Source organism: Poromitra crassiceps (genome assembly GCF_964638095.1).
Source record: "Poromitra crassiceps genome assembly, chromosome: 6".
Lineage (NCBI taxonomy): Eukaryota > Metazoa > Chordata > Actinopteri > Beryciformes > Melamphaidae > Poromitra > Poromitra crassiceps.
In genome coordinates, this window is record NC_139627.1 from 4,822,922 (window position 1) to 4,850,881 (window position 27,960).

At 42.1% G+C, this 27,960-nt stretch overlaps 3 protein-coding genes across 3 annotated transcripts; all 3 read right to left on the reverse strand.

The window, feature by feature from the left end:
- Nucleotides 1-4,016: 4,016 nt before the first annotated feature.
- On the reverse strand, nucleotides 4,017-7,985 carry LOC310778961 (uncharacterized protein). Its single transcript, XM_083639433.1, has 5 exons — nucleotides 7,908-7,985; nucleotides 7,639-7,764; nucleotides 6,752-6,959; nucleotides 5,934-6,091; nucleotides 4,017-4,950 (listed from the first exon to the last, which is right to left on the reverse strand). The coding sequence occupies exons 1-5, from the start codon at nucleotides 7,932-7,934 to the stop codon at nucleotides 4,900-4,902; spliced, it is 570 nt and encodes a 189-aa protein (XP_083495559.1). The 5' UTR covers nucleotides 7,935-7,985; the 3' UTR covers nucleotides 4,017-4,899.
- Nucleotides 7,986-15,324: 7,339 nt separating this feature from the next.
- tcf15 (transcription factor 15) lies at nucleotides 15,325-16,785 on the reverse strand. Its single transcript, XM_083638805.1, has 2 exons — nucleotides 16,225-16,785; nucleotides 15,325-15,462 (listed from the first exon to the last, which is right to left on the reverse strand). The coding sequence occupies exons 1-2, from the start codon at nucleotides 16,711-16,713 to the stop codon at nucleotides 15,400-15,402; spliced, it is 552 nt and encodes a 183-aa protein (XP_083494931.1). The 5' UTR covers nucleotides 16,714-16,785; the 3' UTR covers nucleotides 15,325-15,399.
- A 6,300-nt stretch (nucleotides 16,786-23,085) lies between these two features.
- Nucleotides 23,086-27,914, reverse strand: srxn1 (sulfiredoxin 1 homolog). Its single transcript, XM_083639069.1, has 2 exons — nucleotides 27,668-27,914; nucleotides 23,086-23,764 (listed from the first exon to the last, which is right to left on the reverse strand). The coding sequence occupies exons 1-2, from the start codon at nucleotides 27,893-27,895 to the stop codon at nucleotides 23,555-23,557; spliced, it is 438 nt and encodes a 145-aa protein (XP_083495195.1). The 5' UTR covers nucleotides 27,896-27,914; the 3' UTR covers nucleotides 23,086-23,554.
- Between the last annotated feature and the right edge of the window lie 46 nt (nucleotides 27,915-27,960).

The window sequence follows — 27,960 nt, forward strand, 5'->3', positions numbered from 1 at the left end:
CGTCCAAAATGAGCTTTATTCGGCTGAGGAAGCAGCTGTGAAGTGGCTGTGTGTGTGTGGAGCCTGGCTGGGCTGGCAGCAGCAGTGTGAAGCCTCTGTGTTTGGGGACTCTTAGGGAAGATTAACTATGCGCTTACAGGTTAACTCCTCACATGTGGGTGTCAGTTTGTTTGGAGGGCTGGTCGTCCTTGGAAGGAGACAGCGGGGGGAGACTCAGTGAAGAGCCAGGTAGAGAGGGATGCAGCATGTCTTTGGAGGCAGAGGAGGTTGGGAACATGGTGTACACTGTACAGTACAGCACACTACAGGCAGACTGATCAGCTGCTGCCTGCACACCAGCCAGACTCAACCTCCTCTTTACAGATCAGAGGCTTCTGTAACTTGTGACGGATGAAATTGCCGTTTGGTTTGGTTCACATTTTCTCGTGTGGCTGCACTCTTGGCCTTTCTCATAAAACTGTGGGTTAACCCTGATGGAAAAGACATAAAGTAATGTCATCCTACATTTTAGAGGGATTCATAGCAAAAACTCTTAAATCCCCGTAATATTATAGCGATAGGCCTACCACAGGACGATAAGGTCACATATTGGGCACCACAGACAGTCCCTAAAGGAATATTATAGCAAATGTATAGTGATAGCATAGGACAAATCTAAAATCAATCAACCAATCAATCAATCAATCAATCAATCAATCAATAAATACCCCAAAGAACAATGAGGTCACTAGAAACTCAATATTGGTTGCCGCAAACACTACAGGTTGATTATTATGGTGATAACATCAAGTAGGCCTAGCTGCCAGCTACAAGGCCCTAACTCACACGTCATGGAGCAGAATATCTAACCAACAGACCAAAGATTAAGCAGGTCAAGAACTCTGTAGACTAGAGCCAAGGGACCTGGAAGTCAATACAGGGATGCCCTCTGGTGTCCGAATCTGTCTGGACTGTCAATACTGACCCTGACTACAGGAGTGGGAATTTGGCCCATATAGGAACACGCACAAAAAGTGTGTGGGGGGGGGGGGGGGGGGGGAATACACTGGGAATATATGTGTTATTTATACATTTTCTTGCCATTTTTTTTTACGTTATTTAATTTGACAAAAAACAACAATACACCAAGTGAACATTTGATAAGACAGGACATTGGTCAAGTCAAGTCAAGTCAAATTTATTTATATAGCACCTTTCATACACAAAGGCAATTCAAGGTGCTTTACAAAAAAATAATTGAAAAAACAAGCAGCAAAGCAATGCATATATAAAAAACACAGCCGACAGTTTTAGTTAGAATATATACTCAAATTAACAAACATGAAACATTATTTCTGTTTTAAATAAGTTACAAGGCATTCTTCAGTATTATTATTACATGTACAGTCCATTTGTTGGAAATGTACAGGAATTTTTTTTTTTTAATTACAGGCCGAATACAGGTTTATTCTGCCGGGCTGGAGAGAGGCAGTAGTTTAGTAGCAGTTAAAGGCAAGAGTAAACATAAAGGTCTTTAGCTTGGATTTAAAAATAGGCAGAGTAGGGGCAGATCTAATGTGTTCAGGGAGTTTGTTCCAGTTATGAGAGGCATAGTGGGAGAACGCGGCTTCACCATGTTTTGATTTGGTCCTCGGGACAATTAGTAGACCAGTGCCTGAAGATCTCAGGGATCTGGATGGTTCATAGTGTAGAAGCATTTCAGAGATGTAGTGTGGGCCTGACCCGTTGAGAGATTTGTAAACTATTAGCAGAATTTTAAAGTCTATTCTAAGATTTACTGGCAGCCAATGCAGGGATTTGAGAACTGGTGTAATGTGTTCAGCTTTCTTGGTTCTTGTTATTGGTGAGGTGAGCAACAGAACAAGGGGAAACTAACTGATAAAACGGATAAGAGAAGAATGGCAAATAGATTGGGAGGGTTACTTTAAAAAATGTAATCGGATACAATTACTAATTACAATCACAATCACAATGTAAAAGTAATGTAACTGATTACTTTCTGTTACTTTTGGATTACTTTTGAACAAATTTCCTGCATTCGACCACTGGAGTCCAGGGGGCATGCTTCCTCAGAAGGATATTTTCCCAAAAACTGTTCATGATTACATATTTTCTTCTGTAAGAATGAGTTTACAGTACACACACACTCACACACACACACACACACACACACACACACACACACACACACACACACACACACACACTCACACAGACACACGCATACACACACACACATAGTGGAGAGAGACAAAGTATAAAAATAAATATTAAAATTATATCTATTCTAATTATCTATTAATCTATTTTGTATTAATTGGTCAATAGATTTGAACAGACAACCGTCCAGCCACGAGCCTGCTTCTCTAACTTGAGGTTTACTGTTGCTCCACCACGTTACCTTTTTGAAAATCATCCTGTTTTTAATAAGTCCTGATGGTGGAGGTGATGTTTGATTTGGTCTGACTGTGCCGGCGTTACCTCTGAATTGCCAGCAGGTGGTGATCTGTGCACATTTCTTTCAAGAGGAGTTCCACCTGGGCAAGCTGCCTCACCTCATGTGCTCTCAAATCAATACTGGCAATAGGCAGTGATCCGTCATGTAATGCATCATACATCATTGTGAAGTTGGAAAGCAGAGGCGGTCAAATTCACTCCTGTGTGTGATCAGTGCACGTTGCTGTCGATGTCAGCAGCAACCAGTATCTAACGCAGCTGGTGGCCTTTACACGCCCGACACAGAAAAGTCAATACAAGCTCGAGAGCACACAGAAAATACTTTACTGTTTAACCTCAAGAGGACTTAAGGTGTCGCTCAAAGAAGAAAGTGTGGAATGACTGATCACTCTTCTTGTTGAGATCATTAGGATACATTGTTGCTGACTGTGACATTGTAGTGCAAAATAGAACGTCAGAGTGGAACTGTTCCTTGCATGCTGTCATTTCCTTTTGGACTACATTCAGAGGAACCTTAGGTGTAGTACATGAAAACCACAAGCCCTTTTTCACCAGAAAAGACTATAGTTTTATATATAAAGATCTATATATAAAATTGAGGATGTGGGCAATATTTATGTTTCAATTCTGTAATTCAGTAATGATGGAGCTGGATCTCAGCTGTTTCAGCCTTTGTCCCACTCATGATCAGTGTTGGGCAAGTTACTTTCAAAATGTAATATACTACATATTACTAGTTACTTTCATTTGAAAGTAATAAGTTACTTTACAATATTACTGTCTCTGTAGAGTAACCCGTTACTTATTACATTACTTTTGCATTACTTTCATCAAAACAACAGCAGCAGCAGAATGACATTGCTGCCCCGGAACCATCCCGAAAAATAATGTCAACCGCCTTGAAGTCAGTGTAAACAATCCAAAATTCGAAATGTTATTCTTTTCCTTTGTTATTGTCATCTATAGTGGTTATTTGCATAAAAATAGACAGTTTGATTAGGAAATGATTGTATCTTTATTTATATATGTGCCTTGATTTAAAAAACAAAACTCAATTTGTAACTTGAGTTACTTGACAAAGTAACTGGTATAATATTACTGAAATCCTATAAGTAATAAGTTGTATTACTGAGTTACTGCTAAAAGTAATATATTACATGTAATATGTTACCTTTGTAATGAGTTACCCCCAACACTGCTCATGATGTCATAGACATTGTACAGTCTTGTGACATAATTGATGACATCATCAGTGGCAACAGCAACAGCCTGTTTCAAGGCTATGGCATCACTAATAATGTCACTGTTGATGTCACAATGAAATTGATGTCATCGTGACCTATTTATAGAAGAATCATCAACTCGAACTCCTGAGAAAAGGACGATGACTCCTGATGAGAAAAAGCAAACTTCATGGGCCAGGGGAGCTACTGACCTCAAGGGCAGAACAGCTGCTGGGACAGGCGAGGACAAGCTACGGGCGAGGCCGCGCAGCGGCTGAGCCTAGTACATTTAAAAAACAACATAATGAAACACACCAAGATGATTCCCTTTTATCACTGCACTTTAATTTAAATCAATATCACATAATCAATATACATACTGTACACAACATATACGTTTCAAGCCTTAACAATACAGCAGTGTGTGTGTGTGTGTGTGTGTGTGTGTGTGTGTGTGTGTGTGTGTGTGTGTGTGTGCGTGCGTGCGTGCGTGTGTGTGTGTGTGTGAGATCAGTGTGACAGTCATTGTTCTTCTTTCTGTACATATTAGATCCTCTTATTTTTGTTTCCGAGCTAATTTTAGTTGAGCTGACCTCTTCAGAAAAGGCAGCTGCTGCGTGTGGTTCCTTCACATGATGTGGGACGACCCAACTGTCGTGCAGTTCTGGACTAAAGGTGGGAACTAAACTGTCGGACTTCATATCAGTAACTATGCCTGGCTGCCTTGTTGTTGAATGGTTTGTCGGAGCTTAATATAACCAACCTTACAAGGCCCATTGTACTAGTAGCTGGCCTGACTAAAAAGATGGTTGCGTTGCATTGGAAGCCTCCTCGCTCCCTCTGGTGGTGACATTTTTGGATGTTATAGAGACGTTTTAACTGCTGTTAACTGCTGTTAAGTGACTAGGCTATTTGAATAATTGGTGTGCTGCAGCGGACTTTTAAGGGGAATCCCCTTACCAATCAGGTGCCTTTCAAAGTGAAGTCATTTATAGAAGTGTGCATGTGTGTGTGTGCGTGTGTGTGTGTGTGCGTGTGTGTGTGTGTGTGTGTGTGTGCGTGCGTGCGTGCGTGCGTGTGTATGTGCGTGCGTGCGTGTGTGTGTGTGTGTGTTGTATGCATACTCTGTCTATTCATATAGCTCATTGGATGAGCTTGTTCCTTGTGTTCAGATCGATGGGGTGTGTGCTCTGTGATGTTCTCAAACAGGAAGTTATATTCAGCTTCGCCACCTCTGCCGTTGTCGTCTGGAGCCAATGGCTCGAGTAACCTGAATGGTAAAAAAAAGAAAAAAGAAAATGGAAATTGGAAATTTGCCACCCACACAAAAAAAATTACCCTGAATGTGGGAAAGGACCATTTAAGAGGAAACAGCAGCTCAGAGCACGAGGAACTGAGTTAGCTCGCCTACACTGCAGTGCCCCTCACCACCTATATATATAAATGCAGGCCATTCACCTTTCGGGCACACATATACACATTCACAAACACACACGCACCCACGCACATCCCACCCCCATCCATGATCCTCTTCCCCCACCCAAACCCCCCACCTTGTTAGCCCTTGTTAGCTCTTGCATCATCCCCCCTCCCCCCCCCCCCCTTTTCCTCTGATACATCCATCTGGCGCTGATTGACAGCGAGCCACTTGCGTTTGTTGACGAGCTAGTTTGCAACAAGGCGCTGCGCACGCGGCGACTCGGCAGAAGGGAGCAAAATTTGGTCCTTTGGAATCTGTACGTATTGCAACAAATGGATATGTATTGTATAATATTGAAGTGTGCCTTTATTACTTTTCAAACTAGTAATAATGTTACTATAATTCTGAAGTGTGCCTTTATTACTAATCTCAAACTAGTAATGATGTTGTAATAACCACTACTGCCTGATGTGAACCAAAGTGCCCTTCTGGGACATGTATTAAACTGATTGATTGATTGACCCCACCTGACCCACAATGTCTATGACATCATCGGTGATGTCACACGAGCACTCGATGATGTCATCAGTGATGGTCACTCGCAAAATTGTGATGTCACAATGTCTATGACATAATCAGTGATGTCACTCACGAGCCTGCCTCCTGCTGATTGTCATGTGATGTCATGTGGCGCATGCCAATAGAGCAGGCGAGGCCATGCAACAGCTGATCGAGCTGCAGGGCGGGCGAGGCAGGGGGGACTGATTTCTAGTATATAAAGATTATACATAAGAAAACCATGTAGTGCAAATAGATAAATGATATTGATTTACCCCAATGGTGATTACACATAAAGCTAATTTGATGGAGCATATTCCCAAGAAGCCTATAATAATCCACATGACTGGCAGCTCCTCAGAGTGTACAGGGCTGCTGGTGTCAGTGATGTTCGGCTTATCCACTGTTGTCAGGTAAGCCTGGGTCACACAGTCTGTAGAAGAAGAACACACACAAGGACAGGAAACTATGAGTGTACACATGAAGAGCTTCAGTCCAGATTGCTATAAATAAAAAATCTGATATTTGCATCTCACAGTAAATACAGATGATTGTACTCTCAAACACGTTTTTCTGAGTAAAGGTCTTTAAATAGCTGAGCAATTATCATTTTGTCAGAGAGATTTAGAAATGTAGAGAGCTGGTGAGTGAATAGGTAAACTTTGTATGGAAAACTTCAAAATGTCACAAAGGAAACGAAAATAGTGCGTGTTCGAGTGGGTTTCAGAAGTCTGCATGCGCCTTTGATGTTGCAGTTCTGTGCTGCTGTTTGCAGACTCAAACTCTGAAAATTAGATTTAAACTTATCTAGGCTACTCAAAACCACTGCTGTGGTTGGTAGTCCCCGGTATTATCATTTTGCCATGGGGACACACACATACGCATGCATGCACACGCACACACACACATTCAGAAAACACAAGCTGTCGCGGCTGGTAAAAATACAGTTTCTTATAGCTGCGACAATCTCCTCTTCACTGTAGCATTAGAAATTAAGATCCAATATATGAAAAAGCTCACCTTATTTGATCTAATCCTCTCATTGAAAATGTGTATATTTAGCTAAGGATGGTGGTAACAGTAATAAACGTACCTGGAACAGTGAGGTTGATTTGGTGGTTTACGTTTTTCCCCCCTACATTTGCTCCGATGTCACACTGGTACAGCCCTGAGTCTGCAGGGGTCAGTTTGGGAAGGAACAGACTGTAGTCCTTTGAGAAGCTGGCGGTCCGAAAGAAGTTATAGTGCTCGGTCTTATTGGCACCCCTCCTGATGATGCCAACATGTTTCTGGTTGATGAACTGTTCAAAGTGAAAAATAACATGGATGATGGCAGCTTTTTCACAATAATAAATCAAAATGAAAGTCAGTAGCACACAAAGTGATAAATATATGTTTTTGGCAACTTAAAGTTAGTGTAAAGTAAATGATGGAGACAATAGTAGGCTATATTTCTGCCTGGAAATGACCAGTGTTGTGCAAGTTACTTTCAAAATGTAATATACTACATATTACTAGTTACTTTCATTTGAAAGTAATAAGTTACTTTACAGTATTACTGTCTGTGTAGAGTAACTCGTTACTTATTACACTACTTTTGCATTACTTGCACCAAAATAACAGCAGTAGCAGAATGACATCGCCGCCCGGGAACCATCCCGAAAAAGTCAGTGTAAACAATCCAAAATTCAAAATGTTATCCTTTTCCTTTGTTATTGTCAACTATAGTGACTATTTGCATAAAAACATTGATTAGGAAATGATTGTATCTTTATTTAAAGATAAAGAAAGATGTGCTTTGATAAACAAAAATGTAACTCAATTTGTAACTTGTGTTACTTGACAAAGTAACTGGTATAATATTAATGAAATCCTAGTTGTAATAAGTATATATTACTGAGTTACTGCTAAAAGTAATATATTACATGTAATATGTTACTTTTTTGTAATGAGTTACCCCCAACACTGGACATGACTGACCTTATACCATGTCACTGCGCGGAAGTTGTTGCCGATGATGCCTGGACACTGCAGAGAAACATCTTCATTGCAGTCTTTTTGGATTTCTGTCACACTCTGTGTTGCTGCTGCAAACACCAACAGCAGCTGAGAGAAACACACCACAGTGTTTGGAAGCATCAACAAATCAGGACATTGACACAACTATAGTCTCTGGTTTAAACAAGCACATTACGTTCAACGACTGTCGTTTGGGTATGATCGAATTGTTAATAAAACAGGCTACTCACCTCAACGAATAAAACAACTCTGTACATCTTTAACAGTTCATCTGTCGCTTGCGTGTGCTAACTGAAGATTGATTTCACTTTTACAGAAATGAAAGTAGGGTTTCCTGTCAGCATAGTTTAAAAAGTTTTTTTTTTTTTTACAGTAAGATGCATTCAGCATCTTTTTGTGGGGGAAAGATGCCACCGTGTGGCGGTCGGAGTTGTTACGCCCGTTTGTGAACAGTGCATCATTACTGTATTATTAACTCATTTTCAAATAGTCTATATTAGGACTATAAAAATGTGGGAAATGTGTTTGAGGTGTGGGTCACTTCCATACAGTAGCAGCCGGTCAGTCAGTGTGGGTCTGACTGTCTTCACACAGAGCAGTCAGCAGGCTCACTGATCAAACGCACAGCACAGGCATGGCTTATCCTGTTGTTTTCATCCCAGGGAACTCCCCATTGTCTCCCTTCAACCATAATGATTTGTATGTGTCGCTCTTGTTGACAAAGGAGGCTGATATATGGTTATTAATAGGATACTGGCTTTATGGAAAAGGGAAGAGTGAGGTCTTTGGATACCACCATCTGGATTAAACAATGCTTCATTCAGCAGCAGCTGACACAATAGAAAGTTATAGAGAGGCAAAGTGACCGCCTTCTTCCTGCTTCAGCACTGTACCAGAGATTTCCATCCGCCATTTATTTTCCCATAGACATTTCGTAAAATGCTTATAAAAATAGTTTTTACTTGTTCAAACCAAACGGCACAGATATATTTAGAAACAGGAGAGACCACATAACATTTCACATAACAAATTGCGGATTTAAAGAAAATATTTTTTCGATGTAGTTTTTTAAGTTTTGGTCCCAGTGAAAATGTTCTATGATCTCTCCCGATTCTAAATATAGCTGAACCGTTTGCTTTGATGAAGTAAAACAATTTTTATCAGCATTTTATGAAATGTCTATGGGAAAATAAATGGCGGATGCAAATCTCTGGTACAGTGCTGAAGCAGGAATTAGGCGGTGGGAATGAGGATACTTGGCCACTTCCTATTGCAAGCAGGTAACTGCAGCTGTGTTTCTGGCTTTAGAAGAGGCAAACAGCAGTGAGCAAAATTGCAGACAGAAAAGTATAATAATACTCCACATTTCAACATAATCCAGTAAATGTGGTCTCTATTATTTTTTGTGGCGACGCTTGTAACACATTTTCGAAATTATTTTTTCACTTGTTAGGCCGTGCAAACGTCCAGGTGTCCCAGTGTTGTGCTGCGTAAAACGCACTTTAATCAAACACAAGGGAATTTTTACAGTTGATGCAAAGTATGTGTTATACTCGGGGGGGAAATGGGCTAATTTAGTATCGGAGGTCAGTGAGGTTAGATTTACTGTAGCTCGAAAGAATCCTTAGTCATCAAAGTTGTGATTCTCTGATGGTTTGGAATAATATGTGACTGCGGTGGTGTGGTGTGTGCACGTACATGTCTGTCTGGTTTTGACTCTGTATATATTGTAGCTATACTGTGTGTGCTGCATGCTACAGTAAATCCCAGAGGTTGTTAGCATGTCCAGCTGCATGTTTCTGTCAGCGAGGTTGTTCATTGCACACTCTGCAGCCTCTGATTGAGGAAATCCTCTGACTGTTTGCTCTGGTGCTGAAATGAAATGTCCCAATAGTTCCGGCCGTCTCTCCCTCAGGCCCAGCGCAGGGAGACTTTCCCATGAAGGCTGTGCATGTTTACTATGCTTTGACCGTTAAAGGAACAGCTCACCCTAAAATACAAAATACATATTTTCCCTCTCACCTGTAGTGCTATTTATCCATCTGTATCGTTTTTGGATAGTTGCCTGAGTTTTGGAGATATCGGCTGTAGAAATCCATTTGAAAAACTCAACAGCATTATTGTCTCTTTCCAGAAATCATGACCCGGTTACTCAAGATAATGCACAGACTTAACTTGCAGTCTCATGTAGGAACTAGCTAGCAGCTAGCGGGTGTAGTTCCTCCGTGAAACTGCTCATAACAAGGTCTGTGGATTATCTTGAGTAACGGGGTCATGATTTCTGGGAAGAGACATTGCTGTTGAGTTTATCAAATGTATTTCTTTGGCACTTTGAGCACCACAAGCCGAGTGCCATCCAGTTCCATTGTATTGGAGAGAAGGCAGAAACTCTGCGGCCGATATCTCCAAAACTCAGGCAACTAACACAAAACGATATAGATGGATAAATAACACTACAGGTGAGAGGGGAAATATGTATTTTGGATTTTAGGGTGAGCTGTTCCTTTAAGGCTTTTGGAAGGCAGATAGCCTACCAATCTTTCTGCACTGAACTGGCTGATAGATGATATTTTAAGTCACTTTTCAGTGTTTTCAAATTGGATAATTTTCATGCCAAAAATTACAAATGTATGCGTTTCTCCCAGAATTGTATTTTTAGCCGTATGGAAAATAAACCGAAACAACACTAAAACCAATCATGTGACAGTAAAACTCTCCATTGAGTTAATGAAAGGTTAGCAGCTCTGTAAGGCAGGGCGACCAGTGGAGAATCTGTTTATGCAGCTGCAGCGCTCTGGGAGGAATCTCCATCATATCTGCACTTACTGGCCGGTATCCAACATTGAAGAAAAGGGAAATATCAGCCTGATATAATTAGCAAACTGATATCTTGGTCTAACCTTATAATATACACACTTCTCACTCATGCATATTTAATGGGCAATAAAGCATTTCTTATCTTATCATAACACATGATTAAACACACACAGCAACACATGCTCTTGGTGTCAATCCTCATTTTCAGGTTCTTTGAGTTGATGATTCTTCTTCTTGAATACATGATGCAACATGTTTGATCTGGGTAATAATACAGTTGATCTTAGGATGCTGTCGATTGTTATAAGACCAACTGCACTCGGCCAAAAGCGTTCCTGCGTTTGTGAGGGGATCGCGGCCATAGGGCTCAATCACATTGTTCAATTGTTTGTTTAAGGAAGCGAAGCCTTTGAGTCACTATTACTGGATTCTCACCTCTGCCTCTGGGCTTTGGCAGGGCTGCTGCTGAGGGCCGGGCGAGGTCGTCCAGGCGGGTCGTCCAGGCCTGCACCGGAACAGAGCTTCGTTACGATGGTCTGCATTGTTCCATAATGTCTTCTCTGGGAGTTCCTCTGTTCTCTGAACACCCACCCTTCCCCCTCCCCTCCTCCCTCTCTCCCTCTCTCCCTCCATCCCTCTCTCCCTCCCTCCACCCTCCTCCATTCACTGTCCATGCACAGTCCTCCATCATCCTCTCCTGTCTCCAGGCCCTGCCAAAACTCTCTGGCACTGGACAACAATTGTTCCTGTATGTTTGGGAGAATGGCCTCAGATGCAACATGCTCCTCAGACAGGCTCTTCTCCCCACAGAACCTCAGCTGATGATGGTCAGGCAGACTTCCTCCTCCGCTTCTGGAAAAGTGGTCATGTATACGCTCAGAAGTGGGGTATCCAAATCTCAGGACAGTGTCTCAAAGCCATTAATATCTTTGACATGCTGGCTGAGCAAGTACAGTCTCCCCGGTCGATGAGCGTTTGAAATGTGGTGAAGTAGACTTTGCTTCAAGCTGAGAGAGGATGCTATTAAAATATTACCCCATGTGCAGGTTTGTTTCCTTTCCATAAAGAGCTCTCTAGACTCTCTGGGCAACAAAACGCACGCAGAAGGTAAGCACCCATCTGGGAATCAGGGGTGATGCACGCAGAAGGTAAGCACCCATCTGGGAATCAGGGGTGATGCTCCCACGTGATGTTGAAAAAACATTTGACTTCCCTCCATTTTCTGGATCATCTATTTGAGTTTTTCCTTCTTCTTCTTCTTCTTCCTTTTGGGGGGGGGGGGTTGAGGGTAGGAACACGTGTAAGCAGCCAGTGCTGACAGAGCAGTGAAGAGCAGTGATTTGTGTTTACTATATAAAGATGGCTTTTCGGTTCACGTTTTTTTTAATTTATAGTGCTATTCCTCACCAGGTGCATATAGTACACTTTCTCTTTTCTACTTCTGTATGCTTTACTTGTGCAAAAGTTATTTATTTGGATCGCCTTATCATAATTAGTCATTAAAGGGGATAGCTCTACTACAAATGATAATTTGTTTGATATCATTTGTGCATGAATAATTAAATAATTAAAATCTTAATCTGTCATCTCACGAAGAATGTCGAATATATAGCCTTGGGCTGCTGTATGACAACATACAAACATTCAAGTGCAACCATCGCTGATCCAAACCATGTAGCCTATAGCAGTGGTTCTCAAATGGGGGTCCGGGGACCCCCAGGGGTCCGTGGCACTTTGCCAGGAGGTCCGCGAAAAGTTTTCAGGAAAATCAAAATAAAACTTTTTTTGTGTGTGCAAAAGCTTCATAGTTCAATGAAAATATTGTATGCTTTAAATCTAAAATGGTTCATGGATTACATTCTAATCTAACAAACCTATCAATTTAAAAGTCAAGCACGTTACCGTGGAAACAATTAAGCCTAGCCCAAAATCACAAATCAGAATGAGGCGGTCCCCGGTATATTTTCTATCTTGTAAGGGGTCCTTTGCTGAAAAACATTTGAGAACCTCTGATGTAGCCTATAGTATCATCTCATGAAACTCATAAAGAAAGTTGTCACTATCACATCGTCATCCAACTAAAATAAGACAAACAATATGGCCGAAGTAAAAGAGAAATGGAGACAAGCAATGAGGGTTTCCTCTCCTTTTTGTTTTGTATTTTCCCATCTTCCATAAACAACAGAGCAGCACATGTAGGCCATTTTTCATCTGGAGGTCGTAGAAGTGGCAGGAGGAGGTGGAAGCGCCGTCTAGCTTCATTTCACCCCCGCTGAAATTCTTCCGGCACAAAATCCTCTCTGGGCAGCTGGGAGATTCCGAGCTTCCGAGGAGGGAAAAAAAACCTCTGAGTGAAGTAGTAAAGTATAAGCGTTTGCAGCCCTCCCCCAGGTGCATCCATATCCTCGCCTGTCAGACATGTTAAGCAGATCCGCAGTGACCTTATTTGCTGCCTTTGCTTTTCTCCCCCCCCTCTCTCTCTCTTCTCATATGGTCTCTGTCATCAATTTCTACCTGTCATCTTGGAAAAACTCTCCCTCCGAATTATTGGTTGAAAACTCTGTTTCGTTCACTCTGGTCTGGAGGTACCACCAGAGAGCCGTTTGTACATCTGGGTCCCGGTGCCGGATGATGTCAAGACTGGCACTGACCCAAAACCTGCCGCACAGAGAGGAGCTCAGAGGGGTCGGCCCGTGCGTGTTTTCCCTTCCTGTGCCTCCGTGACATCTTCCTGCTGGAGGAGGGGAGGGGGGGGGGACCTCAGGGAGCCATTCCAGGAGGCCTGCTGGGCCCGAGCATGAAGGACTTAGCACAGCAAATTCTAATTAGCCTGACAGGGCAGGTGGACTCAAACCCCCAGCAAGCACCTTTAACTGCCTTGAAATTCACTTTCCATATCCCCCCCCCCTTTCCCCCCAACACCGGGGAGCCGTCCTCTGTCATTTTCAGGAAAGTGTGAGTCTGCAATCTGTGTCTGAGCCACAGTCTGCCTGTTAGGCCCATCACTACAGAGGCTTTCACTGACTGCAGAAGAAAGAAAGAAAGAAAGAAAGAAAGAAAGAAAGAAAGAAAGAAAGAAAGAAAGAAAGAAAGAAAGAAAGAAAGAAAGGGAAAGAAAAGCCGCATGGAGACTGGATTGTTTTTGCTTAGCAGCCCAATTTCAATTGACTAGTTATGAAACATTTTGGTCTAAGTTGGTTCTTTGCTATGGCGACTATGTTTCAAGAGAATATAGCAAACAGAAGAAAATGCAAAACCTTTTGTGCATATTGTTAGTGAATAAATGTTTAATGATTTAGAAAACAAATGATTTATGGATATGTTAGATTGCAAAAGATGTCACTGCCAAATACAATAATCCTGAATCCAGCCAGTCTGTATTATAACTCATGATGCTCAGGTGCTGGATGTTAAAGTGAAAGTGAACCTGGGAAATGCAGATGTGCAAACTACTAATCAAACCTTATCTACTAATAAGATACGGTGGCGCAGTGGTAGCGCTGTCGCCTCAAAGCAAGAAGGTCCTGCTGGGTTCGAATCCCGCCTGGGACGCTGTGGGTGTGTCCCCATTCCCATGTCCTCAGTATACAGCCCAGGTGGGGTTGTCAAAAAGTGCTTTTCTGTGTGGAGTTTGCATGTTCTCCCTGTGCTCCCCTGCGGGTTTCCTCCAGATAGGAACCCCCGCTAAAAAACACGCAAAAAAAAGTACATGCAGTGTCCTGAAACTATAGAAAGAGTATTTCACAATTGAATATCAGCCTCAGTCTCCATCATTAGATGGAAGTTTCACTTCTGTGCTCCACCATGACCTCTGACCTCTCACCCCATCTCTCCCTGTCCATTGGGCCCACAGCACAGTGATTTATCCCTTTGACATAGCAGCAGCTGTGTGGGGGGCTCCCAGCAGAGTGAGGGCTACTATTTGCCGTGACTAATCGATAACAGACTTCAAAACACAGCAACCGTGAGATTTGCAAAAAATACACCAGTCAATGACACCAGAAACCCTGACCCTTTGCTGTGGCTTCACGGGCTTCATAAACAACTTCTTGGCAATGCTATTGGAAACAATGGGATGGAATGTGTGTGTGTGTGGGGGGGGGGGGGGGGGGGGGGCGTTGTCACATAAAAGCCAATTCACATTTCTAATTTAATGATATGGAGGATCAATGTTTGCAAACGGAGCTGAAGATAAAGATATTCATCATTGGGCTGTTGAACAAAAAAACTTTGCATGGGGAGTCAAGTGTTTGGGGGGACCAGTCTGTTTTTTTTCACTGCATGCTCACTGCTTGTTATAAAATAACAGCACCCTCCCCACATCACACTAGAGGTCTCAAAGATCGATACTTGTTGATCCCAAAAAGACAGCACATCTAGTTTTGTTCTTATTATTTCTTTCTTTTCTTTTCTTATAGAGTCTGTCATAGCTTTCCATTCACATCCCACTGTAACCTAACGACCAAGCAGAAATATGTTCAGACAATAATACAATAATACTTCATTTGCTTTGACAATTGAACTATTTCTTCGGATTGTTAATTGTTAAGAGTGTTGTATACATGTGTTTTCTTGCTGACAGCATGTGATAAACATTATTTCATGAGAAAATAATAATCACGAGCCAGGAAGAAAATGAGCTTTCAGTTTTGATAAAAAAAATATATTTTATTTTAAACTTTTGCATTCATGCTCCAAAAAAGTCATAAACTCTAAACAAATGCACTGCATTTTTTAAAGGCCCATGCCTCATTTCTCACTCAAGTATAAATAGTCTCTTTGGTTCCGTTATTTTATCCAGCAAGTGTGTTTGTGTGTGTGTGCGCCATGCTCTTAAACCATGCTTTGCTTCCCTGAGAAAGTCTGTGAGGATTTACAGGTAGCTGATCATTCACTGGTCTTCAATCAGCGTCTCATTCGCAGGGAGCCCAGCCCTCGCATTTTTAAACAGTCTTTGCCATCCTTTATCTGGAAAAAAGGAAGAAATTTAAATCAATTAGTCATACAATGCCACAAGGCCTTGGACAAAATGACAGTCATAATTTCTATTTAGTTTTGTTACCAGCTTTGCATTTTAATGTATCTGTAATGCATTTTAGCATTTTAATGTATCAATTTTCTTTTCTAGGGCAAATGACAGCATATCTAATAAATCATTTCAAGATGAGGTATACAAATGACCAACCCATTGACAAGCGCATCGTTATGGTAACGAGGAACCCAGCTAGCTCTAGTATTTTTTGATGTATGTGTATCAAATTCCAAAACGATGCTGAGAGTTATAATGCTGTATGTTATTGTATTACGTTGTGCCCTATAGTGTGAACTTTTCAGTAAAGAGGTAAGGTTATAGTGATAACCACCCACAGCTGTGTGAAGAAGCCGTGCGTCATGAGAGATGCGTAAAAAGCAGACAGTGCGTAAAAGTGCTTTTTACGCGCGCAAAAGTGCTTTTTACGCACACACGCCTAAATAATGGAATATGCTGCAATACGTACAATAACAATGGATATGACTAAAGGTAAACAGATACTGCAGTGCACGAGACCCAGCCTTATAAAACATTATCAAAACGAACAAATATTGCCTGGTGGTCTCAGAGATGCCAACCAGCCAATGTGACATACCGGTAGCCTAACATGTTTTTTTTTTTACAATTGCGTTGTATTTGAGCTGCACTGGCGTTTTGGGCTGTTTGTTTGAATCTATGATCTAAATGGCAGTAATTACCCCTCTCCTCTGGTTGCTCAAACAGAAGGTGCAAATGGTCCGCGGCTGCTTTGCGCCACTCTCTCCTTGCGCATAGACCGCACCGAGACACGGCTGCCCATCACCGCTGCCGCCGTCTCCCAGAAGAAGCACGTTGGCCAAGTGGGAAATGTAGCTGGACGCCAGGCGAAGCGTTTCGATCTTGGAGAGCTTTCTGTCCACCGGCTCGGTGGGAATCAGAGTCCGAAGTGCTGTGAAAGCCGTGTTGACGCTCTGGGTCCGGTCTCTCTCCCGGGCATTAGCGGCGTTCCTCTGTTTTATAATCACTACGCCTCCTCCATCCGATTTTCGTGAAAGTCTTAGTCGTTTTTCGGCGGTGGAACAAACTCCGTAACTTTGATCCGAGCTGCCGTCGCTCTCGCTGCGGTTTTCATCATCCTCGGACATCATGCTGAGGTCCGAGTAGATCAAGTGCGTCGCCATAGGCCGCAGCATGGCGAAAGTCATCATCAAAGGTTTGCCGAGCCCGAAATCACTGCAGGACTCCTCTCTCTGTGAAAATATGTTCTGTATGACCCTATAGACTCATCTCAGTTTTGAACGAACGGAAGGCTGCACAGAACCGCTGAAAATAATCCACGATGGTTCTGATATAATTGACCGACCTGTCATCAGCCAGGAGCCTTTCTTTGGCCTGTTGAACGAATGGACCCGGACTACCTGGTCAGCTGGACTCTTATAGCTGGATGGGAGGAGTTGCCAAAAGGAGTCTACCCTCATAAAATGACTATAGCAATCACAGAATAGAAAGATATCTGCACCTCTACAATTATCATGGCGAAAGTAGCCTAAGCCCCTGGAGGAAAATTAAATAAACATTATATGCAGGCCTGGTGATTTTTCGTTTGGCTAATTAATTATCAATAATCAGCACACTTATATAGACTGATTATAATTTCATGTTTGTAAGTTTATATGGATTCTTTTTTTGGATGAATTAATGATGTCTTGCTTATTTCACCCAAACTATATTTTAGCAAGATATTAACTATATTTCAGCAAGATATCTAGAATATAGGCTATCTAGGCCTTCTATAGCTGGAGGACTCTCTCGCCTAATTCATGATATCAATTAAAAGTCAGAGGCATGATTAAACTTGGAAAAGTTTCATCTAGGGTATTTTACATTTTAATCCCTTAAAGTAAGAGAAGTGTTTGTTTTTAATCGCTTTTCGACAGTTACCATGTGTTTGCTTGACATGTTTATGGTGCTGCCACCCGCTGAGGTTTGTTTACCTTGATTTTAACTGGGTCATAATAGTCAAGATGCAAAATGGCGCTTTTTTCCCAAATAGCTATATAATATCAGCTTGATTAATCACCTTGATTAAAACAACCTGAAGACACAAGTTAAATCAATTTCATAACAATTTTGTGCAGAGTTATATGCAGGTGCTTGGAGAATTGAAGTGCATGTGATTGTGATTTCAAATCATATAAAGATTTCAGTTCTTCTCTTTGTATCTTTGAATATATTTTCAGGAAGCCCAATTTACCATTTTCTGCCACTAGTGCACAGCAACATATCCTATTGGCCTATTATAGGCTCTCTTTTACTGAATGCTGACAAAACTTACATTGTAGAATTGATATCATACCTATTTCCTGGAGTTTCTATAGGCTACTATAGGCTAATATCTAAAATCTTCCTATAGGTTCCTGTCTCTCAGTAGCTGAGCTTCCCTCATGCTGAGCAGGTTAGGCAGAGGGAGAAAGTGAAGTGTGCATCACCGTCAGTAAATAAATAAACACTGAGCAGATGTCCTGACCAGAGTGATCCTGGAATGGCGAGGATTTCTCTTCTTGTTGGTCCGGGTTTGAAAAAACAAAGTGGGAGGAGGGCAAATGGCTCATTTAGAACCTCCTATAACCTCTAACAGCCACGTCACCGGAGACCAGGTCCTGCACACATGTCCCCTCAGCCGCCCGCAGCCACCGGCTCATCCAACCACCTCAATGTGCCTCATCAGCTACATCAACATGCTGTCATATAGACTGCCTGGTGAAGCAGCACCAAACACAGTCATCTGACGTGCCAAAGGCTGTGCGAATGTGTGGTCTTGCAAACAATTATCCAGAGAGATTTAAGTCCATGCAATTATTTTTACAAAACATTTACAACAAACTGCACTCTTGAATATCTCCAAAAATGGTACAACTTCTAACTTGTCGATCTCTGTTGTGATATCCAATATCCCAGCAATGCATGCAATTTTACGATGGGATTTACAAGTGTTATTCTCTCAAATATTAGTCAGTAAAAATATGTTGTAGAAGCTTCAGTGGCAATATACTCTCATGACAGTCAGAATTTAACAGTGTGTGTTTGTAGCCTATATTTGTGCTGTGTGAGCCTGTGCCTTAAGGCAGTGGGTCACAAACTTTTTGGCTTCAGTACCCCCTTTCCCTGATTTCTGAATCCAAGTAGCCCCTTTATCCAACTACAACATTAAATGTTGTATGCTATAGGTTCTGTTGCAGTTTTCTAAGCAACAATTTTGCTTAGAAAACTGCAAGAGAACCTATAGCATAATGATGCAATGAATGAATGATAACCCACCTTTTGAAGAATATAACATTACAAAATAAGAAATTAGATCAATTAGTGCCTCCTGAGCACATTTATTTTAACGTTTCATTTATGTTCATGCTTTCCCCCCCCCCCTTTCTCTCAAGTACCCCCTGTAGTACCTCCACCTACCCCTAGGGGTACACGTACCCCAGTTTATTTCTCTCTGTGTGTGTGTGTGTGTGTGTGTGTGTGTGTGTGTGTGTGTGTGTGTGTGTGTGTGTGTATGTGTGTGTGTGTGTGTGCGTGTGTGTGTGTGCGGGCATGTTGACTCGGGACTGAGTCATGGAAGGTTAAGCCTGGCTTTCTTAGAACAACACTCATATTTCATGGGATTTTGGAAGGCTCTTATACTCATCCGGAAGAAGTGCTGCCATTCATCCATAGTGATGAGCAGAGGCAACAACAGCCTGTTGGCTTCGTCCCGAGTTGTTTTGCTTCAGAGAGCAGCTCTGTCTGAGCTGTCTGCCATGTCTGTGCCACTGCTGCATCTTTCAGAGGACAGCGTCCCACACCCAGGCCCACTGAACCGTCCTCCCAACGGGTCAGGGGACACTTGTGAGAAAGACAGAGGCCTATTTCCAGACAAACTGTTTTATGTCTTTTCTTAAAGCTTGAATTAGCTGTACCGTTGAAACAAATAATGCAATAAATGTGGTACGATATAGGCTACATGTATGCACATACAGTACATTGCAAGTCAAAAGTTTCGACACACCTGATTGAATGTTCTCCGTTTTTCCCACGGCGCTGCGCCAGCAGGCCCTGCTGGGGTCAGAAGACGGCAAAGCAAAGTCAGGGCACTCACTCACTCACTCATGGATGTAGTGAGGCTATAGGAAATAGGGGCGGGAGCTATAGGGATTAGGAAGGTTGGATGTAGAGAGTCGGGATTCGGGGATCAAGGATTCTAGAAGCAGCAACTTCTAGAATCTAAAATATGAGACAGTCTGGATTTGTGTTTAACACTTTTTTGGTCACTGCATAATTCCATTTTTGTTCTTTTATAGTTTTGAAAAAAATGCGGTGTGTTCAAACCGTCGACTAGTAGTGTATGGTATGATATCGATAGGTTATCACATAATTTACAATGTATTTTATTCTATTGTCTATGCTGATCCAAACGGAATTACACTTCTAATACAAGATTGTGGGAGCATGACCGGAAAGAAAACCTACAAATCACATCAAGCTACATAGAGTTGTGTTAAAAAGCGGTTGGGGAGGTTTGGGGCACAATGCGTCTGTGTGCAGCAGGGAGGTCGGAGGCCGCGAGTACAGCGTTGCAAATCTGGCGCAAATGACACGCCTGTAGCGTCCGGTAGTCTAATGGAATTCCGGACAGGGAGCTGCTGTGAGAAGACATCATCTCCTCCAAACACAGACACCCCCAACCTCCTTCAAAAGGACAGCGGCTGTAACGCCTGCTCGAGTGGAACAAATGGGTGAGCTGGCTAACCAGAGATCACTTTTCAGCTTTCCTTTTAAATGTAGACGGACCCTACAGGAGAGCGAGGATCAAGGGAGGGCGTTCAAACACCCTAGGTAAGACCTTGGTAGTTTTATTCCGCCACTGTACTGGATCAAGTTACAGACCCACCAGTGACCCAGAGACAAGAAGCAGGTAAAAGCTCTTTCTCTGGACATGTTCGCTCCTTTATGAGCCTATTTGCAAAAACTGTACGAAAACGATACGCTCAGTTGGATGAAGTGCATACAGGTTAAAAGATTCATAACTGCCCAATAAAAAAAATTAAAAAAGGACCTTTTGCTGAAGGTCTGCCATGTCTCTGAGCTTTAATAAATACAACTACACAAATAAACGGTAACTGAACTCAGCATGAGTTAGTCTGGTCTTCATTGAACAAAACAATTCCAAATGGCACAAAGCACAGAGGGCGGCAGGAGTGTGACTGACATGGCAATAAACCATTTATCCAAAATATGACCTGAACCACTTCCTTTTTCTTGGTCCCTAAACCCCCTTGATCCGTTTAAATCCTCGCAGACCAAAGCGTCGAGCACCACCCATGGAAAACGGCTCCCCGAAGTAACAGGTGCAGTGTCTTTTCTTTTTTTCATACCGCTTTTGCGTGTCAAAAAGCCCTTTGAGGATACGGTTACTTCCAGACAGTGAGCGAGCCACAGGAAATCTTCTCACACGCGACGATTCATTGGAGAAATTTACAGTCCTTCAGGGCCTCGCCGGTGAAGACCGCCTCCTGGGTCCCCCCCCCCCCCCCCCCCCTCACTTCCTCGATGGTCACCGAGGGACGCCATCAGGCGGGTCGGAGCTCGCATTGTGAGGGCAGCACTGCTGTAGGAAAGTGTCGGTCTCTCTGCGTAACGACCTGCGATTTAGAGTTTACCTGGTATTATTCTGCTCTGCTGCAGTTCCTTCCTCTATGATGCAGACAGACTGATTGAGTAAGCAAGGCCTCGTCTCAATGTCTGGACCAACAAACATGGGCTGGTGTGGAAAACACTCCGCGGTGATGCGTTCGCTTAAAGGACAAGTTCATCCAAAAATGAAAATTCAGTCACTATCTTCTCAGCCCCCGTGCCGATGGAAGGACGGGCGACGTTTTTTTAGTCCGCAAAATATTCGTGGAGTTTTTCACAGCAAAACACCATTGCAGCATTCTCCAAAACAATTGAAGTGAATGGGGACCAACTTTCAAATGCAACAAAATAATCCGAGTCTCTTCCATCGGCATGGGGCGAGTACATAATGACCGACTTTTCATTTTTGGGTGAACCTATCCTTTAACAAGATTCTTCATCATACCTGCAGAACAAATCATTAAACGTTTTGGAATGATTAAGGCATGCACGTGGCCGATTTATGTGCAATGTAGCATACTGGAATGCGTACGCGTTTAACTAATTGCATCGAGCACTGCAGTGCCATGCATCCGTCAAGCATAACATAATGTTGTTTATTTACAACAATGTGTCTGTAATTAACTTTAACAGGGGGACCCTCCATGCAGGAATGGTTGATTGAACTGGGAAGGGTGGCGTCCTATGAACATTTGTTCTATAGGATGCACAACAGATTGGAGGTCTTCACCTTGAAATGGGGGACATATCTGGCTACTAATGTAGCGTAGGACACTTTATCATAGAAAGACTCTGGACTGATCTAGAGCTACATGATGTAAGATTCAAAAAGTCGCTGTGCCTTTTTGTTGTCATTGTTTGTTTTTTGTCTGTTTTTCCTTTTAAGTTATTTACTATGTATGAGGGACTATTGTCTGATACTGATGAATGTTGTGAAAATAATAAAAAACTTTAAATCGTCAACTTTTACCTGGTGCCATTCACCCTGTCAGTCAAGATGGAGGAAGTGAGAGAAAAGCTCTTGTTTTAGAAGGGGGCTTTTCTTATGACTTTACCACTCAGCCCTGCCATCCCAGAGGAAAGGCTGCGTCTCCTTCTCCTCTTCGGTCGGGCAAAACACAATCTGGAAGGAGGTGGAAGGTTAACATGAGGCATCCTTTTTACAGACGGCGGCTGGGTAAGACTGATGATGGGAGGAAGAGGCAAGACTCCCAACGCCTGTCTCAAAATAGCTCCGTACTGTAACACGTGAAGAAGACCGTCTTTTCCCCAGTCAGCCTGAACCCGCCACTGTGTTCTCATGACACCTGACCCCTCCTCTACAACCCATCTGATCTATCTATAGGCTCCTTTACATCACGATGCTGCCTTCTTGTGCTGTCGAAAAATCATTGTAATTATAATTTGAGTGTGCATGAACGAGCCCACAAAGTGGTAAATACCGCTGGTTTTCTGTGATACCCCCGAGCAGCAGAGACTACTGCATTTTCTTGCTAACTTGCTATGTTATTTTTTGGTTATTGTCTATGTAAATCATTAGCATTGTTATAGGTTTCTATTTTAACTTTTAGCTGTCACTCATTTTTGTCGATGTTTTGGCTAATGCAGAAGTAGGTCTGTGCTGAAGGCGGCGTTACACTGTAAGCGACTGTTGGACACAAAATGCACAAACTTTATCCCCCGTTTTTTCCCCACTCAACTATATCCCCACGGCAATGTCAATATATTAGATCTTATATTATATCATATCTATTCTACAGTATTATAGGAAAATGGCAATGAAGCCTAATCAAATCAACGATACATTCATGTTTCAGTCACATACAGAAGAGAATAACGGCAGGAAATGTAACATTTAAGTTAGTTTTTATGTATAAGGAATGACATATAAACATTTACTTGGTAAAATGTGAACCTCTCACACTCTCTCTCACTCACACTCTCTCTCTCTCTCTCTCTCTCTCTCTCTGCAGATGTTGGCTGACAGAGCAGAACCAGGCGAGGCCGGCCAATCTACTGCATACATTTTGCATTACATTTTGGCACAGTATCTATCCGATACATGAAGGAGTATTTTTAAATATGGGTTCTGCTTTGAATATACTCTCATCTTATTCAATATTAATTCATGAAGTAATTATAGCTCTGATGATAATAATATGCCTTCAGCTGCAGATTCCTGAACAGGAAAGTGTCTTGTGTATAATAACTAAAGAGTTACGTTTCCCCCTGCTGGTGCACACTTTGCTCTGCAGTCATCAGCTGCAATTGAATCATCACTCCTAAAAAGGAAAATACTAATTTACCCACTTATGAAATACAAATGCAGTCTAACTTCAACGGGCATGTCTGTCAAAACAACCCCAGACGACTGCAGCTTCACAGCAGATCAGGCGTTGAGGCACCCAAGTAAGTCCTGAGGTCTGAGATGTTTGATTTGAAGATCTTGGCTGGGATCGTTGGCATGTTCAGCCTCTCGTACGCAGCGAACCTGTGACAGCCTCCAAACGAGTAGTAGTAGTTTCCTCCTTCTCTACCTTTGATCCAGAGGACATCGATCGGAGGAACAGTGTTGACGTCCGCTGTCTCCTGGAGGCAGAGATCAATGGCGGTTAATTGAATTTATACAGGTGCATGGAGCAACATTGGGCACGTGTCTCACTCAAAGGAAATGTATTGCGGTGGGAAAATGATGAGCAACAGGCATAACAACAACCCACTGGAGTTTGATGTGTAAAATGACAAATGTAAATGTAAATTAATTACATCATTAAGATGTGTCTGTATTGATGGTGGTGATCACAGATACCCCACAAAACCAAATTACTTGTCATCAAAGGAGGAAGCCATCTCTTTACTCTTCAGATACTACATAACTAACATACTGCAAGTCCCTACAGGAATACTATAGTAATGCATAGTGTATCACATACATGTACATACTCTTATGTTCCTATAGGATTATTATAGGAATACTGGTTGCAATCATTAAAAAACACCCATATGTTCCTGTGATTACAGACTATTATGAGACCATGAGATATAAATAAATAAATAAATAAATACATAAATAAATACAAGGTTACTAACTAACCTAAACTCATGGTTTAGGAGTGGGTTTAGAGCAGACACAAAGCCACGCCCACCGTGTGGACAGCCAACAGCCTGACAAGGTTGTATCATCCCTGGTAGGCAGTGGTGGAAGAAGTACTGAAAGTTTGTACTCAAGTAGAAGTACTGTTACCTTACTGAAATATTACTCAATTACAAGTAAAAGTACTGGTGTTAAAAATATACTTAAGTAAAAGTAAAAAATACTCTTCTAAAAAACTACTCAGAGTATTAGTTACTTTTTTAACCATCGATTTTTAATAGCAGGCTGTCACAGGCATTCACTTGAAACGGGAGATCCATGTAAAAAATACATTATACACTTTCAACAAAGCATATTTCTCTAATAAATGATATGAATGAAAGATCAATCGCTTCTTAGTATCAACAGGGAGCAAAACCCTAAATAACTAAAAACTGGTGGGTGGGAGGGGTCTGTCAGTCACACCTGCTGAAGGTTTGCTCATCCCCCAGATTTTATTCATTTTTAATAATACTGGTAAGCATTTGACTCTTAAAGAGGACAGGAAAGATTTGATCATATGAATCTAGTTAATTTGCATGTCACCTCAGAGAAGACAGGACACTGCTTTCAAGTCTGAAATGTACCTAGATCTGTTAGAAGGATGAACATTTCACCTTTTTGTTACAGAACTGTTTTTTTATTGCTTAAAGTCCCTGGAAACCAGAAATATTTCTTTATTATTTAGCATTTTGAGTTCATCACATCACAGGACCCTATGTTAATAAGCCACCAGCCAAATTTGAACGATGATGAACGTCGCAAAGTATATAAATTTAGGTTTGACAGGTGTGGCAAAACGCATGAAAATCGATTATTTTTTAGAGTGTATTATCTCCCGCGGAATGTGTGGGCGTGTCCCATCTACAGCAGGGAAATTTCTGTCTCGGAGAGCGCGAGAGAGAGGGGGGAGGGAAACGGAGAGAGAGAGAAAGAGAGATGAGTGCACACACCGTGTGTGTGTGTGTGTGTGTGTGTGTGTGTGTGTGTGTGTGTGTGTGTGTGTTCGCGCGTTGCTCCCCTGGTTGCTCCGTGGCTCTGAGAGGAAGAGATCTCTGTCCGTTCTCTCTCTCTCTCTCTCTCTCTCTAGTCCGAGAGAGAGAGAGAGAGAGAGAGAGAGAGAGAGAGAGAGAGAGAGAGAGAGAGAGAGAGAGAGAGAGAGAGAGAGAGAGAGAGAGAGAGAGAGAGAGAGAGAGAGAGAGAGAGAGAGAGAGAGAGAGTGAGAGAGAGAGAGAGAGAGAGAGAGAGAGAGAAGCACATGGCTTGAAACCCGACACCTTGCTAATCTCACACACAGGCACAGGGAGACGGACAGCGAGGGAGCGCTGTCACTGGGGCAAAGAACAGACTTGCCATAGGTGGGTGCGGATTGCACGCGTGTACAAAGGTTATATAGAGCTTATGACGTCATAAGCTCCTACATTTTAGCACCTCACGCGCTGCTCTCTTCAATGAGGAAGTATCTTGTAGAATCTTGTAGAAAAGTGTCGATTTTAAGGCTTTGGGTTGAAAGTAATGCATAATAATTTCGGAGGCATATAATTAGTAACATAAGATCCTAAATAACATAGTTAGAACGTTTTTGTGGATTTTGGTTTCCAGGGACTTTAACTGTGAGTCTGTGACTGTTTTATTTCTGAACAGAAGGATTAGCCTTGCCTCCAATAAACAAAACCTGCTGATGCTGTTGCTGTGCATTTATTTGAAAAGTAATAGGGCCCACATGACATGCAAATAGTAAAATAATATCAGCAGCACAGACATCAGCACTGAGCAACACTTTTTCCAACAATAAAGAAAATAAATGTTATTCACATACCGAGTAACTGTTCTCCCTTACACCACTATGATTTGTTTCCAGACTTTTCAAGATGTGCTCTGTACTGACACTGAACCAGTGGAAACAACTATTATGAAATTAATGGTTGTATTTTCATTTAAATATTTGCTTTGATTGAAACAAAAATCTTGTCATTAGTATTTTTTTATAGCCTATACCAAGCTGTTAGGCGTTAAACAGGTCATAATTCCCTCTCTCAATTTTATATTGCTGTGAAAACACATTTATTGTGCACTGCAAACTATTTGGGCTTATTTTTATTGGTTTTATTTACGGAATACACATTGAATATCCACACTGGGTAGACTAGCCTCTATACCTAATACAGTATATACAATCAATGCTCTATACCCATGGTCACCTATTAGGCTACATATAATAGCCCCATAATATAATGCCCTCCTAATATGGTCGGACAACGGTACATGTCATGACGTGTCACAGAGCATGGGAACAGAACACAAGGAACTTTCATCACTGCTTGGGACCGCATATTTTGGGATTATTTTATCAAGTGGATTACAGTATGTCAACAAACGGCATTTGCGTGGCGTCCGTGGACAATGCATACCTGGGTGGCATACCAAGGTAGGGTAAGGTAAGGTAAGGTTGGCATACCTTGGGTGGCTTGGCTTCAGGTTTGTTTTTCACTTTGGTGAAGGGTTCAGCATCATGTCGCTTCCTCCTGAGTCCTGTGTTGACTGGTCGCGTGACAGACCAAGTTCGCAACCAAATTAAATTAATGATCAAATGAGCAGTGAACAGGGGGGCGTGTCGCGTCACACGTGATGCACGTGATTCAATAATCGAATTAAAAGTGTTATTTAGACAGTCACTCAAGCGTCTGCACACAGGCTTGAGTCAGTGACAGAGACAGGGCACTTGACAGCGAATTCAGCGCACAGATCAGAGAGGGGAAAGACTGGCGGGGGGGAATTAATGGACCAAACGGCCGCTGCTCGATAACAGTATCATAAGGTCGGACCTTATTGATTTTCGGGTTTCGGGTCGAGTCCCATCCCTACCTACGAGCGGCTTGAAATCCCCGTCTCTGCCGGTCATGCCGGAAAACAACATCTAACCTGTGGGCGTCTCCCCGCCCCCCCATTTCATGGTTTTCATTGCCCCGTTTGCAATCACTTGATAGTTTATTGGCTGCGTAAAATGCAGATCAAAGGTTTGGATGTTTGGATTGAATTAATTAAAATTGTACTCAGTACTCAGTATGATTTAAAAAGTAACGAAGTAGATTACATGGTGCAATCCATACTTAAGTAAGAGTAAAATTACAGACTTGAAAAAATTACTTTTAAAAGTACAAGTACCCAAAAAAAGTACTTAATTACAGTAATGTGAGTAGTTGTAATTCGTTCTTTCCACCCCTGCTGGTAGGTTATGTCACTACTTATCTCGTCTCTCTCTAATAACATTTTTAACTACAGCCACCTCTCAATACATTAACAGAGCTGACTTCAAAACACACCGACAAAATATGTACGCTATAAATTAAATGTTTTACCTTGACTGTGTCCATAAGGCTCTGAACTTTGTGCTCGTCCAGTACAGGAGGAATGGGTCTTGTAATGACATTCATTGGGACGTTGTGAACCTCTTTAACGCCGTCGGAGTGGACCGACCTGTTGTCGCTGTTTGCACCGGACTGCGTAGACATGGCCGGGCTTTGAGTTTTAGGGAGGAAAGCTGACACGTTCACTCGAGGTTTTGTCCCGTGAAACAAGCGAAACATTTCCCTACAGTGCTCTCTGGTCATCAGTTTAAGCGTCATGTGTTTTTCTTCACTTCCCTCATGAC